General features: G+C 39.1%; 2 protein-coding genes across 3 annotated transcripts in view; both read right to left on the reverse strand.

The window, feature by feature from the left end:
- Window positions 1-2,559, reverse strand: part of LOC103361198 (hydroperoxide isomerase ALOXE3) — an 8,683-nt gene extending 6,124 nt beyond the window's left edge. The window contains 7 exon segments of the mRNA XM_008287227.1: window positions 7-248; window positions 727-830; window positions 927-1,049; window positions 1,317-1,398; window positions 1,571-1,775; window positions 2,078-2,254; window positions 2,473-2,559. Of these exon segments, the coding sequence (XP_008285449.1) occupies window positions 7-248; window positions 727-830; window positions 927-1,049; window positions 1,317-1,398; window positions 1,571-1,775; window positions 2,078-2,230 (909 nt within the window). The 5' untranslated portion in view covers window positions 2,231-2,254; window positions 2,473-2,559.
- Window positions 2,560-2,761: 202 nt separating this feature from the next.
- The window catches only part of tbck (TBC1 domain containing kinase), a 48,824-nt gene continuing 29,960 nt past the window's right edge, over window positions 2,762-21,625 (reverse strand). For both annotated transcript variants that reach the window (XM_008287246.1, XM_008287238.1), the window contains exons 24-26: window positions 14,831-14,994; window positions 10,499-10,658; window positions 2,762-3,326 (exon numbers count right to left, since the gene is read on the reverse strand). In XM_008287246.1, coding sequence (XP_008285468.1) covers window positions 3,216-3,326; window positions 10,499-10,658; window positions 14,831-14,994 — 435 coding nt within the window. In that variant the 3' untranslated portion in view covers window positions 2,762-3,215. The remainder of the gene's footprint in view (window positions 3,327-10,498; window positions 10,659-14,830; window positions 14,995-21,625) is intronic.

A 21,625-nucleotide genomic window follows, 5' to 3' on the forward strand; every position in this document is an offset into this window, starting at 1 on the left:
TTTTATTTGGCAAAGCATGCATCTCTTACTAAGATCAACTAGATACAAGGACATAGTGTTTTAGGAGAAGGAGACAATCACCTGCATTTCGTCTTTCAGATTACAGTGACTATGGAGGAAGATCTTGTCACAAGTAACAGGAAAGTTCCTGGGTAGGACTTTACAGCGTCGGATCAACATGGGGTTGACGCCATTTAGATACTGGTAGCCGAAGAAGGCATCCTCCTTCCAGTGTTTTTGGACATACTCTGGAAAAAGAGCAAGATTTGATGTCATCGTGTTTAAAACTTTGGGCTCTAAAATCCTGCCCTGTCACTGTTATTACCTGAACTTTTGACTGCAGTATATAAATTACTGAAAAACAAACTAGTTATACAGAATTCAGTGTCATACACACACGTAGTTGCCAGTCAGAGTCTTGATTACATTAAATCTACTGTAGTTTTTTAAATATAGATTTGTTTGGATACATCCGCATCATCTTCACAATTTATAGAGGCATAACACATGTTTCATAATAAAAAATAGCTTTGAAATATTCCATTTTATTTAAAACAAAAAAAAAATCCAAAAACCAATATTTTATATTTTAGAGGTTGAGTAAGAAACCAATAGAAAGTTCATTATTCAGTACAGTCTAATAGCGTATTTTTGGACTAAAACAGCAGTTGAACACATGCTAGTATGTACATTGTTATAACTAATCCTACCACGATGCTACAGTACCTGATATGGGAGTCTGCTTGGTGCAAAACACCTTAGTGATATCATCAATATTCTTCCACTTCTTCGTATTAGTTGTCAGTCCTTTTAGCGCCAGCTCTGTCAGTCTAGAAAGGAAAAACAAAGGCAATTCATTATGGTGCTTTAAATAATTTTTGATAAGTAAGCAAACAGACAAATAGGCAGGCGGATAAGGCCTTCACCCTGTGAGTGCTGTGAAGGCAAACTCTGTGGTCTTGGTGAAGGAGAAGCGGACCTCACAAGGCAACGCAAGAGGGTTGTCAACCTTAATGCAGTGGGGCATTCCCTCAGCATACACACTCCAGCTAGGAAAAACAGAAGAAGAGCAGAGTGGTGAGACTGGATTCTGCAGTTTTAACTTGAAGTGCGACATAATACACTTTAATTTCTGCAACATAGATTATAGTTTGATAGACTTAAATGAATTGTGGCACACCCAACATTGTCACACAAGTGTTTATGCGTCATCGTGTATCATAAATACATCTTCAACCAATGGTAGAGGAGGTCTGTTTGTCTGTTAGTTTTGGGGTGAATATTTACTAAAATGTGTACAAACTCTGAGTTCTCACCGATAGTCTTCCTCTCGCTGCTTAAGCTCCTGCTGTCGACTGTACCTGCCAAGATGATGGGTGTCGTCAAAGACTCTCAGAGCTTTAAAGGAAAAACAAAACAACCGCGACAAGGTTTAAAATTGTTGACTAATACTGTATGCTGGGATGAATTTGCTCGAGCCTCCATATAGTTGAGTTTGCAGAGCCTGTCTTTGTTTTATATCTTCTGCGGTCAGTGGACAGTGCACAGAATATTTCAAGTTTCCACAAACCTGTTCCCTCTCTGAATCGGTGCACTGTGTTGTCAGTGATCCAACGGTAGATGGGAAAGTTGTAGGTGTCTCCGTCAGGGGATTTCACTTCTACCTTGGCAGGGAACCAAGAGTCTTCTGGGAACAGCGGTAGACGTTGTTTGTCTACCTCTATCAACACCAACTTTCCAAGTGAGGTGGGGCAGCACACGTAAAAACTCGAGCTCTAGAATAATGACGGAATGCAAGAACTTGAAAAACTATAAGAAATCAAGATCAGGTATGTTTATGACAGGAAATGAGTTGAATATAAAATAAAAAAATATTGCAATACGATGGCTCTGAATGAAAAACCAGCTTTGGGGAACACTTGATGAACACATCCTGTTGCTGCAACATGAATCTGAGTTAATGAGTGTTTTTATCACTTTCTCCAAATCAGTGTTTAATACACCTATAATCTCATATGTGTGAAGCTGAGGAAGCATGTGATAGATTTAAACATGAAGATGCATATTCCAGACTCACAAATCCTTTCGCAAAGGTTAAAGCTCCTTTCCAGGGCTTGAGCCATTCATGGTCACTCTCCCCATCCGTGCCCACCAGCTTAATGTGGATATTGTTTAAAGTGGTGCCACTGGCGAGATAGCCAGTGTACACGGACACGACATATTTCACCATTTTCAGTCTTCAAAGTGTGGAGTCCTGGTTTGGAGAGAATTACAACAACATTCTCAGCACGGATGAACTGTCTGACCATTTTACAATTAACCTGGATGTGCAAAAACTTTAAAATACTGATATTATAAAAAATGCATTGGCTAAAAGATGCTATAACAAATACCATTAAATGATCCATTGCAGTCCAATCATTACTAATTGAAATCCTTGCAAAAAAAAAAAAAACTAAAAACATCCATTACCTTTGTTAATGAGCAGAAGTTCCTTTGAAGAAGTGCCCAGGTAATAAAGCTTACTACCACTCGTTTCTCTTTTTATACACACGGTATTGTGGGAGTGTCAAGTCAGTAGCTACAAGCAGCTCTGTGTATGGAATGCTGGACGTGTATGAACAATTATTGCATCTGAAAAAAAAAAACGAAACTGGTGCAATTACTCATGTCTTGCAGCAGCACCCGTTCATTCAGTAATTCTGTTTTTCCACCGTTAACTGTGAGACAATCAAAGCCCACAAAAAGATCACAAACGGCATTTTCGCCTGCACAGTTTCAGGTTTATTTACAAACAGCACTATCGAGATAAAAAGAAAATTAAAAAGGACTGCAAATATAGAGATAATACTGTGACTTTTTAACAACGTAAATGCAAATATTGGTTACAAAATCACCGAAAGCACAAATTACTGTGATATTTTTATTGTCTCTCACACAAACATAGTGGTTACTGGCAGCTGAATTTATCTACAGTATAGCTGTTTTATTAAAAAAAGAAAAAAGAAAAAAAAAGCAAAGCAAGTATGCATGATAATGAAATCAGAGCATTAACAGGAGGATTATTTTAGTTTGTCATTTTGCAATAGTTTGATTAGAATTAATTTTTTAAATGTCTAAATACAATGATGACTTTTGTTCTTGAACTTTTTTTCCCCTTCCCTTCAGTAAACAGTCTTTTAACTTGTCCCTTGTGTTAAAGTGAAGAAATGGGGTCAGATCTGAGGGGAGGGGACGGTTAAGAGTCCGGTGGGCTTCAGCTTGTTGATTCCTCCATCCAGGATACAAACCCGTGGAAAATTAACTTTCACCAAATGTGCAGCAAACTGGGAGGAAGTGGGGGAGAAAAAAACAAGAAAGGCAGTCAATATCCTGTTTGGCATGAAATTCTCTTGAAGTGACATGACTCAACGGTGTTGTGTATCATTCAGTGAGTTACTTGGAACTCCAGTAATTGATTTACATAGAAAACTACATCTTTACGCAATAAAGGTTTCTACAAGCAGAGAACACCTCAGGCAATATCTTATACGTCAAGTATTTCAGCATCAGAGGTGGCACAGACAATAAAGAAAGTGATGATGAAAAGTACATTAACACACTAACTGCATCCGTGCTATCTGACATTTTGTGTATCTGGCATAGAATAGAATAGAATAGAATAGAATAGAATAGAATAGAATAGAATAGAACTTTATTGATACCTATTATACCTATGATTTAGTCCAACCAAACCATTAACTACAGATGTAAAAGCAAAATTTGCATCTGACAGATAAAACACTAGTAACAAAACATAAAATGTGATAAAAATGTACCACTTGTTGCCAGAATACACTGTCAGACTGAATTGATTTGACATTTATTGTGAACTCTTCTTGACTTGTGTCATGCAATACAATGTGGAAATCTGATTACAAAACCTACAAATAAGAATCATTTCACACCACCAGTAACTAAGGAAACTGACACTGACCGATGACTGAACTTCAGCCGTGGCATGCAATGTTTGACCGAGAAGTGGGATTTAATCTGAGACGCAGATTGAATAAATGATTTAAACAGTAAAATTAAAAATGCTTTCAAACAAATAGGAATTCAATGAATTTCCCACCTTTTCTGAACATCTGTCTGGTAATTTATCTTAATTCACAATGATCAGAACTACTTGGGTAAATACAATATGTTAAACTGTATAATGTTCACACACAGACTAGGGCTGCAACTATCCATCCATCCATTATCTATACACCACTTAATCCTCACTAGGGTCACAGGGGGGCTGGAGTCTATCCCAGCTGACTTAGGGTGAAGGCAGGGGACACCGTGAACAGGTCACCAGTCTATCACAGGGCTACACTTAGAGACAGACAACCAAGCACACTCACATTCACACCTACGGACAATTTAGAATCATCAATTAACCTCAACATGTTTTTGGACAGGGCTGCAGGGTGGCACAGTTGGTAGCACTGTTGCCTCGCAGCAAGAAGGTCGCCGGTTCGCGTCCCAGTGGGGGCACTGGAATCTTTCTGCGTGGAGTTTGCATGTTCTCCCCGTGCAGCGTGGGTTCTCTCTGGGTTCTCCGGCTTCCTCCCACACAGTCCAAATACATGCTGAGGTTAATTGGTGATTCTAAATTGTCTGTAGGTGTGAATGTGAGTGTGCTTGGTTGTCTGTCTCTAAGTGTAGCCCTGTGATAGACTGGTGACCTGTCCAGGGTGTCCCCTGCCTTCGCCCTAAGTCGGCTGGGATAGACTCCAGCCCCCCCGCGACCCTAGTGAGGATTAAGCGGTGTATAGATAATGGATGGATGGTTGGATGTTTTTGGACTGTGTGGGAGGAAGCCAGAGAACCCAGAGAGAACCCACGCTGCACGGGGAGAACATGCAAACTCCACGCAGAAAGATCCCGGTGTCCTCACCGAGACACGAACCGGCGACCTTCTTGCTGTGAGGCAATGATGCTAACCTGGGCTGCAACTAACTCATTTTTATTTTTATTTTTATCAAAGACTTTGTCTATAATATTGCACTTGCAGATCCCTGTTGCTGTGTTTCTGACATGGTGTTTGGGGTTGGGCACCTGGACACTGACTCTGGCACCTCCCATTCCTGCATTTATCATCCAATACATTTAAAATCCTGTTCAACCAACTATCCAATCACAACCGCACACCTGGGTTAAGTTGAATATATCTGGTTGCCTCATGTCTTTGTCCACATTGCCTGTGATGAAGACACAGCAGTGATGAAATGTGTGTTTACGCAATAAAATGCTGTGAATTAAGTAGTGTGCTCCGTTTGTACTGTACACTGTCCTCGAGCTCAGAAGCACCTGTTTCAGCTGCATTTTGTTGGAAGATGCAGAGAGAACCTTGTTTTTAGGTTTGGAATTTTTCTTAGAAAAATTAGAAATCAATCAGAAACAGTTGTTGATTCATTTTCTGTTGATAAACTATTTCATTAATTGGCTTCGTGCTGCAGTTCTATTTTACATATTCACAATCAGACCAGAAATATACAGATTCTTGCACAGTCATGCACATTTAAAAACAGTTCCACAACTCTGCCCATAGGTTGGCACATAACATTGCTACAATAATCAATAATATCCCCGCAGAACAGATCATACTACAGTTTTGCTTCAGGTGCATCTCTTATTTAGCAGCATATCTTCCTACACTCCTGCCACACTACAAATGTTTATGGTGATCTGCCTGTAACATCAGCTGTTATACAGGCGGGAATATGCTCAAAATAGAAATATAGAAACAGAAAAATCTGAATTACAGCCTTGTGGTTGAATGTCTCTGTCAACCAGGAAAGTTGCAGTTTACATTTATGCCTATCCAGACTCATAATATATGTAGGGATGGCTTTGAAGTTATTTAACAGAAGGTATTAAGTGTATTTGTTGCTCAAATAGAAGCTATCACTATATTGAAATGCAGGATTCCAGTCAATAACGTCCAGTGAGAAGCATGCTGCTTTCACTTAGACTATGGAGGCTTCACACACGTTTAACCTAGAAAGACAGAACATCTGTAAAATCACCACAGTTTTAAGTTAAACACCCCAAAATGCGAAATATGGCCACAACTTCACCTTCTGTTCCTGAGTTATAATATTGAATAACGGCCATAAAAGTGTTTTTGCTGAACATTATTGTGTCACAGTTATGCTCACCGTTGACCTTTTTGAATATAAAATGCCATCAATTGATCTTTTTATTTTAGTAGACATTTCTGTGAAATTTTGTAAAATTATTGTACAAACTCTTGAGTTATGGCTACAAATCTGTTTTATGAAGGCACAATGACCTTTCATTTCTGAGCATTAAAATACAATCAGTCATCCTTGAGTCCATGTCAAAGCTTGTGCCAAATATGATGAAAATTCAAGTTTAAGAGATATCACATTGACAAGAATGGGACAGAAATCAAAAACATAATGCTCCAGTCACAACGGTGGCCTGGATGGAGGCATAAAAAAACAAACAAAAAAACTAAGTGAAAACCAGCAACTTCCCACAATGAAGTGCAACAACTTTTGTACAAAAACAGCTTCTGAACACACGTATTGTGAAACTGAATGATTTGTTCATTCATGTGTCTGTTACAAAACAACAAAACAAGACCTATTCTGCCTGTTTGTGTTTTTGGTCACACATTCAGAGCAGTCTGACAGTACAGTCTTAAAATGTCAGACAACATCGGCTGAAAGGCTCCTATAAGAACTGAGCCTGCAGAACGGGGCTCACTACTGAATGCCATCGGGGTTTAAATGTTAAAGGTTTACAGTGAAGCCTGACCGCACAGTGAGTGGACTCATTGCGCTGCCCCAAAGTTAATGATAATGGTGCGCTGCACAGAGATGTGACTGACATTTAAGCACAATTGAGTCCCTTTATCGACATTTAATTTCATGACCTGCACCACTGAGAGGTCTTGTGGATCGCTGAAGTGTGGGGTTGGTCGACGTGTTGAGTCTCTCTTACAATACATGCGCCAATAAACTCACTGCAAAAGCCCCACGTTGTAAAACCACCCAATCAGAAAATGTAATCGAGCTTACCATATGTATGATGAATTTCCCTGCTAACTTTTGCAAATGATGATGAAAATAATGATCAGTTATCATGCTGGGTCATAATTATATGACAATAATGATGAAAAATCTGTTTGGTTTTATTAGACATATGTTGGTTAACGCATGGTCAGTGGTATATTTAAATGAGTTGGACAAGAAAACAGTTCCTCTCAGGAAAAAGAAAAACGAGACTAAAATTCCAAAAAAGATTATAAAGCTTTTATCAGTGCCGCTGTCTTATGGTGCACCACTAACCAGCCTTTACACTAATGCGTTTGCAACAACACTGATTTCATGCATGTGCTTTAGCTTAAAGCACAACATGAATACTGTGCAAAACATCAGAGGCACAAAACCGCAGCAGAGCTGTGACCTCATGCAGATTAACTAAACTATTACCAGTTTACAAACAGTTTTACACTCTGATCTCAGATTAATTCACCCATCACATTAACAGTTACATTTTTGAGTTCTCGTAACCAAGTTAGAAACTAACGCTTCAAAAAAAAAAGAAAAAAAACACAGGATTCTCTCACAAATTGAGCAAAATGACTTATTTTCTGCTTTCGCTTTCCAATATATGGAAGGAGGACATCTTTTCTAAATTGGGATGTTGCCTGGAGTCATATCCCTGCTGAGTTTTTAAATTCCAGTTTAGTTAATTTATTCCAAAAAAAGAACAAAAGGAGAATTTATAATGATCAATATAGCTCCGTTACGCTGAAGTGAGCAAAGTTATTTTTGTTCGCTGAAATGTCAATGACAGTGATTTATGTAAATTGCAGTTTCAGTGTCAGATAATGTCCTAATGAGAAAGACAAAGAGGGTTTTATTACACTGTACCATTAAACTAACACGACTGAGAACTTAAATTATTGGTACAGGCCAAATCTAAGTCACAGATGGTGTTTCCTGAGGCAAGTCCACACATATGCACACACCTAAGGCTGCTGTGGATTTAACAGGACAAGGGTGGAGAATTAGTGCTTCAGCAAAATCTTTTATGTTAACAAGACAAAGTGTCTACTACAGTGACGGCTGGTGAAAAGTTTTGGTGGGGGGGTGCAGTCTGCAAGTGACCTTTTATTTTAAAACAGAAATGAGAATATGAGTAACATCAGGCACAACTATTTACAGGAATGCAAATGTTCTACCTTTGGAGGATATTCCAATCATAATCTAATTTAGCAGAGACTTACCAGAACTAAATTTGGAAAAACAATGAATCAAACTTTCATCAAAATGTACAGGATCTGTACAAACCAAAAAAAAAAAAAAAAAAAAAAAAAAAAACACTATTCAGGGCTCCAGACGAACTCTTTCACTGGTAGCACCAGTACAACAGTGGCTTGTATGTGTGTAGACGGTGAGAAATGGACTATCGTGTGTGTCGAGGAACACTTGGCCACTTCTGTTTTATTATAGAAGATGTGTTTCCTTCCGAGTTAACTCATCATGAACAAATGCATATTCTGTCCACCACTGTGGTCCACAGTGGTGGACAGTACAACTTTAATAACTTCAGTGTACCGCAGTATTTACACTTAAAAATGAGGTGTTCTCGTGAAAAACGAAGTGTACCTGCATTCACTGTTTTTCCGCTCATAGAAAAGACCGCGTATAGAATACATGTAACTGGGTTTAAGAGTATCATCCAAAGGTAGAACATTTGCATTCCTGTAAATAGCTGTGCCTGATGTTACTCATATTCTAATTTCTGGTTTAAAATAACATGTCATTTGCAGACTGCGCCCCCCACCAAAAATTTTCACCAGCCGCCACTGGTCTACAACCAAGGCCCAGCAGTGCTTTGAGGTAAATGCTAATGTCCACATGGTGATGGTTACCAGGTTTAGCACAATGCTGAAAGTGTCTACCATGTATACAGTTTAGCCTCTTAGCATGCTAGTATTTGCTAATTTGCACTTAACACAAAGTGCAGCTGAGGCTGACGGGAAAGTCATTAGTCATTAGCTCTGAAGGGATTTTTCATAAACCACACTATTACTATTATTAAAAGCTTGATGCGGTGATCCTGCAAAGGTGAAACGTGAGAGCGTCCTTACAGCCATAACTTATCCTGAGGGGAACATGACTGCGAGACGCATTCATTTTAATGATACATCATCTGGAAACCATGAATGTCTTGACAACATTTTGTGCCGGTCCATCTTGTAGATAAACAAAATGCCCATATTTCAGGGCTAATGTGTATTCACATGGCCATAAGGTCTCTGGGTCGGTTTCGACTACAAAGCTCTCTATTTGGAAATGAATACTCTTCATAGTAGCGATGTCACGTTTTTATGTCCAAACATTTTCATTGTAGAAAGCAGTTTCCTAAAGTTCGCAAGCACTGTGCATTGATGTGGATAAAAAAAGTTGTTTTCTTATTTTTAAGGCAGACAGCAACACTGTGAGAGCTGTGATAATTGGTACCGGTGAGTAATTTCACATGAAATATGATCAGGATGATTCAAAACAATCACTTTCTAAAAAAAAATGCCAGAAGGATAAATAATTTCAAGCAGCATGAACTCATTAAAAGCCTACTCTTATGCAAGCCACCTATGACAGCAGTGAGATCCAGCTGATGACTGGGTAGATTATCAGACAAACAATGTGACTCCAAAAGTCTGATGTTATCCTGCACGCAGGACACTAAAGAGATGTCACATTTCATGAAAAATCTCTTTAAATAGGAATACAGAGCAAACTTCCATTGATTTTTAAATGGATCCAACAGTTAAAAATCATTCCGATGATGTTATCTGTTAGGATTTCTTTGTGTGCTGCATAGCAGGAAACAGGCATTTTTCACATCAGACATTTTACTTGTCATAAAAAGAATGGAACAGGTGAAACAAATTTTATTAATGATAGCCCAGTTACATCAAATGGCAGTGAACAAACACGCACAATACCAGAACCCTGGAGTTAGATTACCTGAGTGGAACCAAGCATTTTAATGCTATCAATTATACCTGTCCTTTTCTTGCTATAAAAAGCCAAAATTGCTGCTTGAAAAGGTTGTGTTTAGTAGTTACACTGTACACCTGTTTGTTACTTATATAGTTTAGAACATTTCTGTTTGATGGCAGCTGATGTGAAGGGCTCACAAATTTCTTCCTGACAGAGACATGAATGTGTGTGTGACCAATTTCATGGCAATACATCTGAAAAACCAAATATCAACCTCATGTAGGGATCACCAAAGTCAGCAGGTTTCATCCTCTGGAAACCATGAATCTCTGTACAAGAGCTCATTAAAATCAGACAATGTGACAGTTGTTGACATGGGTTAATGTGAACCAAAGGTTGAACCGGTTTATCTCCACATCAGCTCAGGGCAGAAATGCAACAGTGATAGTGCATATGTGTGTGTTTGTGTGTGTTTCTGCTCTCACCATAGCAGCACTCTTCATGGCATGGCTGATGACCACGATGACACGTCCTCTGTAGTTCTGGAGGACTCCTGTTGCGGGACACTGCACCAGCTCACCGTCAGAGCTGAACGCCGTGTTGAAGGGAATGTTTATGCTGCCAGAAATATGGCCTCTACTGAAGCTGGAGGCAGTAAGGTTAAGGAATACAGCTTTGAACAGGTAAACAAGGCCAAGGATCGAGGTTAACATTGTTTTTTTGTTTGTTTGTTTCTCATAGGCTTACACCTTAAATTTCATGGGAGAAACAAGATTATTCAACAAGAATGGAAAAAAACAGAAAGCACAATATCAAGTCGGATAAATGATGTTCTACTTCTCACCAGCCGGCTTTCAGTACAAATTGTATGTAAGACGAATTTCAACCTATCAATGTGGGAAACACTAGTTGGCTTAACAGAAAGAAGGGATGCATTAGAGGTCGGAAAATAAGAGATGTAGATATAATGAGGACGTCAGCAGGAGAAAAGAAATGAACACAAAAAGGGAATAAAACGAAAAAAAAGAAAAACTGACTGCATCTTAGTGAGCCGTTTGACAAGGAGACAGTGAAATAACCCCAGAGTGGTATATGGTCGAATAATAACTCCTTAGAAAAGGTCCCATTCATGAGGGTTTAGCTATTGACATTATTGCTACCATTATTATGTTCACCAAACCATACCAGCTGCCACAGGAACAGAGAGAATCAGGATAACTTACATAATACACTCCATAGTCCACTTGCTGAAAAATCCTTTTGTGGTACATTTAGCCTTGTGGTTACACAGGGCACACATTTCCTGAAGAGAACAATGACAGGGTACCTCGACAGCTAAATCTAGATAGTTCAGGTTTGCTCCACACAGGCCGTAATTTAATCCACTTTTTGTGATTGCAGACACCCACAACAAAGCTTTGCCTAAGATCACAATAAAGGTGAACAAGGGGTTGCCAAATCCGGCGAAAGTGGTCAAATCCCTTTTGCCCATGTGAGTTGGCCTTAAGGAGCATGTGTCTATTAGGAGGCTAGAGAGTAGGAATTTGGCTGGAGGAGCTGCCATTTCAAAATTCTTGTCCGCTAATCCTTATTGATTAATGGCTCTTTAACCCCTCAGATAATCACTATTCCACTGATGAACTGAAGGTTTGAGGCTCACTCCTTTTAGTGCTTTTTTATACTCAAGGCTTTCTGGCCTATTATACTATATCCAGCAGAAGCAAAATTAATGTCTCTATGTAATACTGTAATTTTATGCAGAACGATGAAAAAGATGGATAAAGAGGCTATTGATAGTGACAAGCAGTAGAAATGTCCCCGTTTAATTTAAGGCACTTACAGGAAACTGATTTGCATCACTGTGTGTCTGTATGCACGTCAAGGCCATGCATAATGCTGCTGTGCATGCAAAAAACATGTAGCTCCTAAATATGTTTTAGGGGGAAAAAAACAACCTTGTTTTGAGCCTTTTGATATTTTCCAGTTAGGCCAGTGGGTTTTAAAATTGTTTATACATTAACAAACTATTCTTCCAATAATATAAAATCATTTCATTTGTCTTAAAAATGTAAATCTGCCACTTCTGAAGACACATATGTCTTTTTTAGACAATCAAATAAGGCCACATACTGCACACACAGTGGTTGTAAAGAGACTTCCCACATGAAGAAGCTCAGGTGTGGCACCGTTTAGCATAGCAAAGAGCTTAACTGCGAACAGCTTGTTTAATTAAAATGCATTTGTCATAACCATCAGGTGAGCGTTAGAACAATTACCGAGCTGCAAAATTCTCTAACGAAAAATCCCCAAAAAATAATCAAACGTACCGCATAAAAGAAGAAAAAAAAGGCCAGAAGAATGCACTTTGCTCAGGTTCCCAGGCTAATCTCCACTGCTTTCTGCTCCTCATCTCTCAGACTGCAGGATTTGGTGGGGCAGCCTGCGTGGATATGAGGGGCCTAACTGAATGTTGCAGAATCTGGCAGCACATAACTGGAGTAGATCATCCCTCCTGAATTTACCCCTACTTGCTTCTGATGGAAACCATGCTGTTTTAGTCTCTACGCCTGCGGTTCATTTTCAAAACTCTGCAAAGCACTGGCACCAGGTCAAGAGGTAAGCAAGAGATCAGAGGCGCTGTGGGATAAAGAGAAAGACCTCTTGCATGCATGTAGCTGTGTACACATTTTGTTACTGCGTGTGTCATGACCTCTCAGTCTTGTGTATACTATTCATGAGCGAATGGACATATTACTCTTTCAGCAATGGCATGTTGTGGCAGGTACAGATAGGATATAAAAACAAGCTACATAAACTCAAAGATGCATGAGATCGCAGCTTCCACGGGGACCTGGCATCTACTCAAGGAATTGGACTTTGCCCTCATAAGAACCAGGGCACCTTTGAAACTGAACATGTGTATCAGAGAGGAGAAAAAAAAAGTCTATAAATCTGTATGTCACTCAGGTAAGGTGTAGAAGATCACTGCTCTGTGCACATTGGACACTGTGGTACAGTCAGTGTCTAAATGAGCCACTGTTCAACCTCTGTCCAGCTAGACCGAACAAGACGGCTCTGTATAAGGTGTCTGTAAAATCGAAAAAAGGGAAAGTATTGTATTCAACAGCTGAGAGGCCGATCATTTTCCCCAGTGGGCTTGTGGATCCCTGGTGTCACATAGGCAGATCATTAAGCAGAACAGAATGTGTGACATGTCTGGCTGCACCTCATTATCATTCAGCTATAGGGGGGAAAAAACGCTCTGATTTGTTTGAATTTCTTTTAAAACACACACAATCACATTGGGAGCTAAGTCAAGCATGTAGCTGATGTTGTCCCCTCAAAACAGTGATCGAGGCGTTGTTTTGGTGGAACATTTGCATGCATGAAGGTGAGCGTGATCATTAAAGTGCCTAATTCACTGAGAAAAAAACTAGCAGGCTGCCTTATTGCACTCTAAATGCTGTACAAAACCTGAAATCCTCAATATGGTAGGTTGCTGCTGTTTGTTAGAAACTGGTAACATGCAGGTAGCTGAAGCTGTGTGAAATGTGCAGCCAATGGCAAAGGCTGCAGACTAGTGGAGACCAAATTAGAGCTAAAAGGAGAATTAATATTAGGCTTTCAATCACAAGGTAGAACGATGTTTTAAGAGGGAATGTTTAGTTCCTGTGTCATAGTTCCTTCAAAATATTGAACCTAGACCTGTTGCTACCTGAACATAATGTGATTCAGTTTTGCATGTCCAGTACTATCAGTGCTGTGATGCTGAACATCTTCTCCTTAAGAGCTACACGATGTCTATTTACCTAGTACGGGTATTAACTTTTATGGTAATAAAGGGATTAGAGAGAGTGGTAAAAGAACACTTCATAAACTGGGTCGGGATTACTTTGACCTATTTTTGTCAGATCTTAGAGCCAGCTCTACGCTTCCTCTGCTTCTTTAATGTGCAGTCTGTTTGCAGACATGTCCGTTATTGCACCTTGGACACTGTATAGTAGTGCTCTTATTGTTGGTCATATTTCACACGAAAATTTTAGGTTATCACTGTCGAGGCTTCTTGAGAACTGATAAGTTGTTTTATTCTATTGTATTGTGTCCTTTTGCTTTCACTTATCTTTTTTTTTTTAAAAATTGTTTATGCTCTGGCCTCATTACAAGTGCTCCACCCCCACAGAGTGTCTTCATGCCTGACTTGTTCAGCCATTTAGCTCCACGTAGAACAAGTCGTGCACCCACAGTTTATGTCTACGGCCCTATTTGATGCAGATTTTGCCAAACAAGATCTACTTTGATTGTATCTGAGAGCCAAAAAGTAACAAAGAAAGAAATCAGCAATGTGGATGTGAGAAAGAAGCCATGGTGTTTTTTTGTTGTTGTGTCCTTACACATCTATTTTTGTTGCTTTTGATTTTACACCCAAATTCAACACAATGAACAACTTTCTAGTGAGTCTGTCTGAAACTGTGCACCGCTAATCCCATATTTACCAGATGTTATGTAAACCCTGTCTCTATGGCAGCCGTGCATTGAAGCGTGAACAGTACGATTCAGAAGTTTTAAGGAATGGAAAAGCTTCAAGTTTGAGCAGGTTTGACTGCGCAAATGTTACTGTAAGCAGCCTTACCTGCAGCTGCCAGTGCTGGTTATCTCAGATAAATGAAGATAAATGTGTACAGAACATTTGTTGTTTTTGATGCGTGGAATGCAATCTGGGGTTGTAATGGCATGCTTCCATTCCTGTTTGTTGCTGAGCAGTGTATTCACATGTTAGGAGCTGTTGAGCGACTAAAAGGCAGAAATTGTAAGGATACTCTTCTATGCTGCGAATATCCACAGCAACAATTTTGGGCTTGCCCGCTCTGCTCCTTTTGGCGGGCCCGCCCAATGACAGTTCACAGAGGTCAATTAAGTCCTCAGCCGAGATCCTTGGAGATACTTCTGCTTTCAGGTCACACAGCGCCAGAGGCTCCCGAGACTACAAGAGAAGAATTCGCAGGAGATCAGATAAAGAGAGGGAAAACGGCAGTACATGTGTTCAGAGACCTTTCTCAATATAATTTTGAATAATGAATTCTGATAAGAAATGATTGTAAAACGACAGAAAGAATAGCGTCAGCTTGGATATTATTGTTTCTTTAAAACCACCTATTACACATTCTTTGTCAAATAAACCCATTTCTGTATTAATGAGACTTTTTACACCATCTTTTAAAAAGAGTTCATCCCACTAAACCAAGAATAGAATTACATTTTGTATTACCATAAAAACTGGATTACGGCTCAGACAGGGCCACAGACGACCAGCAGCAGAGGCCAGAACATGATCCTTTGCCAGTTTCTACCTGAGCTGCCAAATGGGTTCATTAAAGCAGCCAGCCAGAGGCATAGCTGCAGGGGACTGAACTCCGCTCTGCTATAGTGACCAAATGTTATACCACTATGATTCCCAGATGCCCTGAAATGACTCTGGGCCTCAAATGTGAAAAACACTGAGGGTACCAATGGTTGTGTCCAAGTCCCCTTCAAAAATCTAACAGACAAAAATACTGTAATATATCATGATTATGACAGTTAACCAGCAGTTTGCTACTTTTGTTCACTGATATGCAAATTACATTGAGGAGAAGTGCTAACAGCGTTATCTATGAATTTCACCACGCTGTGTGAAAGCCATTTACAGAACAGGGAAAGGATTAGAAGGGCCAACTGCACGACAAGTAGGTTAAATGCCAAAGCTCCACCATCCGTGAAATAAAATGTTTAAAAGCAGCTAACTCCATTGGTCAGCTGAGCAATCTTCAGCTCACCCAACAGTGAAAAAGCCAGTGCCAGAGACTGGAGATATTTATTAGTCTAGAAAAGGAGTTGAGAGATTTTTTTTATTTATTTTTTTTCCCTTCTTGACAAAGATTTAATTCAACAATTTAGTGCACTTGAGTTGCTGCCCTGAAACCCAGACAGTAATAAGGTGGTTTTTAAAAAAGCCTGAAGGACACCGTGTGACCATTTTACACGTTCCAAACCCATATGATGAATATTTGGCTCTATAAGTAAAATTATCACAAGTTATAAAATTACATGCAAATCTGGAAACTGAACTTCATTTCTTGCATTTTTTAACTACTTGTTCTACACTTAAGCATAACAGTTATATGCTCCTTTGTTTTATTTGTACTCTCCAACATTTCAAACATATTTGTTGTACATTTTATTCGACTACATTTATCTGACGGCAATAGTTGCAAATTACTTAGCAGACAAAGATTTTACATGCAAAAAAATATATTTTAATAACTGCAGTCGATTAAACAACTACAGTGCATAAAGCAGTTTGCCCACTTTCAGTGATTCATTATATTGTAAATTACTGCTGATTGATTTTCCAAGTTTTCATCCAGTTTTGTGTCTTACAGACAGTTTTGCACATATTTCTGCTGTTGTCTGTCTCATTTTAAAATATGTTGCATAAATTAACTACGCTTGATTTGATTTGAATTCTTCAGCTATGTTCCAGTGATGTAAAGATCAAAGAGGCCATTGTGAAAGAGTGCTTTTACTGGATTCTGAAATGCTTTTATGTGCCCTATATTGCTGTGTTTTTCTTTTAGGTAAATTAAAAAATATGAAAAGAAAGACTTTTATTCATAATGGAGCTTTAAAAAAAAAGAAAAAAAAAAAGTGGTATTTCTACTTTTACCTCCGCATCTTAGACTGACTCTGCATAGGTTTCCAGAATAAAGTGGTCTGTACTCTTTTAATCTTTTGTGCAATATTACACTGACTCACTCACACAATAATTTAGTTTATCATGTCAAACAAACAAGCAAAAACATCCCAACAAAGCCCATCCAGTTAAGTGTAACAAGTCATAAAGACCTTTCTGTCCCTGTTTATGACCTTTACATGACTTTGAGCCACTTCCTCTTTCAAATTTCCTCAAAATGTCCTTGTAATGTTTCATAATCAGATCTTTTTCAAAAGATATCTGATTTCAAATGTGATCATGGCAATATCTCCACAGTAATAATCTGTAAGGAAATAAAGGATGCCGATTTGCTGTGCTGCACCGACACAGTCAGAATGAGAAAGGAGTTGTGCATTGTTTTCAACAAACACCTTCATTCTGCTATCTTGAATTACGTACAGAAAGCTTGACAACGGCTGTTTAAAATAACATAAGAGACCACCAGCAGAGCAAAGATCTACATATTCATGAAGTCTTACTGTCATGACCAACATTTTCGTTTGTTGCAACAGAAAAAGTCACCCACCTCTTAGATTTCTTTTTCAACTTTTAATCTGATGTCTAACAACCGCTGGCAAGTGAATGCACACGAAGTGGAGCGAAAAGTGGAAAGATCAACGTCTATTTGATGCAATATGACACATCAGCCCTGCAATAAATACGATTATGCACATAATGTTCACTTTTTGTTGAACCTACCGCTCAGATGTTTGTCAGAACTACGGTGCTATGTTAAATATTTTTTCACAATATGAATAATACATGTTTTGTGGAATGTTTAACTGAATTTCATCCAAAGGTGTTTTATATATTTTGTCCAACTGATTTCCAAATATGAGGAGAAAAAACTGCGACAAACCGTACAATACCAAGGTCAGCATCTGTGACAAACTATGGAGATACCGTTGGCTCTTGTTTCATGGACAGTTTAGTCAGTAGATGAGACCTTAACCCTAACCCTATTTTCTAAAATGTTTGCAGATTTGGTCCTTAAATCAGACACACATATCAACTACAAAACAGTCCGGGGAATCCTGAATATAATGCAACACCAAAATCATGCTATACATTCAATCCTGGATGCAACTCCTGCAGAGATGCCAACAAGGAAATAATAGCCGAGGATGAGGATTTCAAAGAGATACCTTTTAAAAACGTGTAACTGCAACAACACATAATGATAGTAAGTTAGGACTAAAATCAGCTTTACCATCTCGGTTCAAAACATGAAGGTATTATGCGAGGCAAAGGACAAGTGGGAGTCATGTAGGTTCAACTGGGGTGTAAACAAAGGTGTGAGTGAACAAACCTGCTCAGGAAAAACCTGCATGTGCAGACAAGAAATGAAAACAAACAGTGAAGTAACTGATTATTTTCATTTGTACAGCAGTCACTCATCTCACGCATCTTTCACTTAAATGCCAGAGCTTAAGTGAAAAGAATCCCTCTACATCTTTTCAAAACAAATGAACTACATAATGCAGAACAAAAATGGTAATAATAAGTTGATGGCATACTGTTGCTTTTCAGATCTGACAATTCAGCTATTTAATAGATTGGATTAACCTTATCTAAATAAAAGATGTGAGCTCAAAATGGTTAGAATAAGACGACTGCACTTTATGGTAGAGTTTGTCAAAACTACTAAAGGCTGAAAGCAAGCAAACATCTAGATTTTAGTGTCATTTTAAGTTTTTATTCTCTGAAATCAATAAACATGCTCAAGTGACAGATAAAAGGATGCGATGCACGGCAAGGAATGTCAATGTTTTTACTTAGTCAGTGTAAGTGAAGTCCAGAAACTTCTAAATTACACAAATTACTGTGTTGATCCTGTCCATACTGAACATTCACTGTATAGGTTGAGTTTGTAATTCACAGAAAGCATCTGCTGAATCACAAAAACAAGATCTCAAAAGACTTGAACCTGTAAAGGGTTACACAGTCATTTAACAGATTTTAGCAACCAGTTTGACAAATTGTCTATAAATGGAGCTGATGAGGTACCGCGGCTTCTTGCCCAAAAAATGAGTGCCCAGCTAAGGTGACTCCAAAGGCACGGAGCACAATGCTGAATGTGGTAAAAAAGAAAGCCCAGACAAACAGCTAAAGGCTTAAAGGAAACATTGGCGCTGGTTAACATCTCTGTTAATGAGTCTACCATACAACAATGACTGAACAGGCACCACAGAGGAAGCTGCTGCTCTCCAAAAACAAACACTACTGCAACATGACACCCACAGTGCTCCTGGGAAAATGTTTCATGGATAATACTGAACAGTTTGTAACAAACACGTAGCACCACATATGATGTAAAAAGGACGCTGCATACCAAAATGACATGGTCCTCTTAAGGGTAGATTACAGTGCATAATGCATCATGACTTTGGGCTGCTTTGCTACCTCTGGATATGGAAAGTTAGCCACCATCAAGGGTAAAATCAATCCCCATGTTTATCAAAGTATCTTGTATCAGGGTGGATATCCAGCGAAAGCACAATAGAAGTTATGTGATGCAGCCCGACACTGTTCCTAAATCCCAAAGTAAATCTACTACAGGATGGTTTTAGACAAAGAATATCGATTTTGGAGTGGTCAGGCAGAGACCAGACCTTGGTCTTGCTGTATGACAGAATAGTCTGACCGCACCTTATTATCATCCTGCTACAGAGGAAACAACGCCTTGGCTTGTTTGCGTTTCTTTAAACCAATCGCATCATCTTTGGCGTCACTAAACCAAGGCAGCAGCTTCTGTGTTCCCCTAAAATAGTGACGGGTGGAATTGTTTTGGTGGAACATTTGCACACTGGGAAAGGAGCAATGTCATGACAACGGATAATCCGACAAATAGAAAACTAGCAGTACTTCCTTGCTGCAAAGCTTGACATTTTCAGTGTGGTAGGTTGGTGCCCAGAGGTTGTTGAAGGCGGTAACACGTAGAACGCAGACAGGGAGGTCAAAGCTGGCTAAATTGAGCAGCCAATGGCAGGCTTATACCCGCAGCCTACTGTCAGATTACCCAGACCTTAACCCGATAGAGAAGGAGTGACCTTAAAAAAAGCTTTTCACCCTTCACATCAGACATACTGGGTGGGTCTGATCTGCAGCTAAAGGAAACACTTGTCTGACGTTATTGTGTCCAAAAGACGTTTGACCAGTTGTTAAATCCAAAGCTTCTATTGCACTTTTCACATGTAAGTAAGTTCAACCAAGACAGGAAAGATTTTACCAATTAATAGCGAGAAAAAGAAAGAAAATAAGAAGAACAAACATTTACTCTTAGTTAAATGCTTACTCTGGTTTACTGTTCAGTTGTCCCTGGGATCTGTGCATTTTATCTGTTTGTCTAGAGAAACAAAAAGCATACATAAAGTGGTGAAAATGGCAGAGTAGATCAATCAGTCTCTTGTTTAGGAATGCTTTTAAAAGATTACTCACTTGAGTAAAAAATGCCTTTTAAGCACATACTTCACAGAAGACCATGAACAAGCTGTAGCTATGACAACCCACCAATGCTAATCTTATCTGTACACATCACTAAAGAAGAACTGATGACGGGTTCAGCCGATGCATTATATTCGGTAACAGGAAACATTTCTGCGAAAATTTCCTCAGCTACATTATGATTTTACATCACAAATTCCATGGAGATGAACAGGCTTATCTGATTGGCTGAGCTTATATGTTGTAACCAGCAGAGACGAGAGGTTCCATACATTTTCACAAATACATAAACGTACAATACTAACAGAAAAATGTGGCTTGTCATTGTTTGGGACTGAAGGAACACTGCTTGGTGACTTAAATGTCATGATGAGCGGTGGGTGCCAGCCAAGAATGGCTTAATGACACTTTGGCATTTCACAGGCCAGATAGTGATGAGGCTGAACCAGAGCCGAGGAAAAGCAGACACAAATCTTCTGCACTGGTTTGTGTTCGTGAGCGCGTCTGGAGGCTAATGCTCGTGGTGCACGCTTGCCAAAAAAACAGAACTTCATCACTTAACATATTGAACCAGGAACAGCAGTGTTGTACAGCTTGGATAAAGCTTGATGACAAGGTCAATGGCTCATTTAAAATGCCTTCACACCGCATGCTTATAACTATGCTGAGATGTTCACATATCAACCAGCACAGTGTGTGTTGCTTTAGCATAACTTCTGAAACAGAACCACATTTTATCTGCCAAGTCTGCAGCCAGAAAAAGAGAAGACAACCATAATTGAGGTCATGATCTGAGAAAAACGCTGACAACAAATACCCCTTAACAGTGGCCACACGCACACACGCACACACACGCACACAGTTTCCACATAGGATGATTTTAAAACAAAGAATTCCCTCAGCTTCTCATATACTTCCTGTTTTAATTCTGGCCACACAGCACTTTTCAAAATTACTCAAACATGAAGGATTTTTGGGGGGTAAGGGCAGAAAAAGCAGCCTCTTCTAATGAAAATTCATCTCCATTTCTGCTGACAAAATCAGACAGGCTGTCGTCCAGACGTCTACCTGTGTAACGTGTAACAACTGAGGTATAGAGGCTGAAATGTTATACTGCTTTCGTGTTGCATAAGCAACTTGTCTTCGCACTTAGGTGTGATGATTGAGTTATTTATAAAATGCTTGAACTAAATCTAAAGAATAACGAAGGCCTTCGCGTCTGGTATGCATGTGCAACATTCTTTTAAAAATATAGAAACAGGACTTTGAAGAGCAATATTGTATTATATATATATATATGTGTGTGTGTGTGTGTGTGTGTGTGTGTGTATATGTATATATATGTATATATATATATGTGTGTGTGTGTGTGTGTGTGTGTGTGTGTATATGTATATATATGTATATATATATATGT

Source organism: Stegastes partitus, unplaced genomic scaffold (assembly GCF_000690725.1).
Source record: "Stegastes partitus isolate 25-593 unplaced genomic scaffold, Stegastes_partitus-1.0.2 Scaffold11, whole genome shotgun sequence".
Lineage (NCBI taxonomy): Eukaryota > Metazoa > Chordata > Actinopteri > Pomacentridae > Stegastes > Stegastes partitus.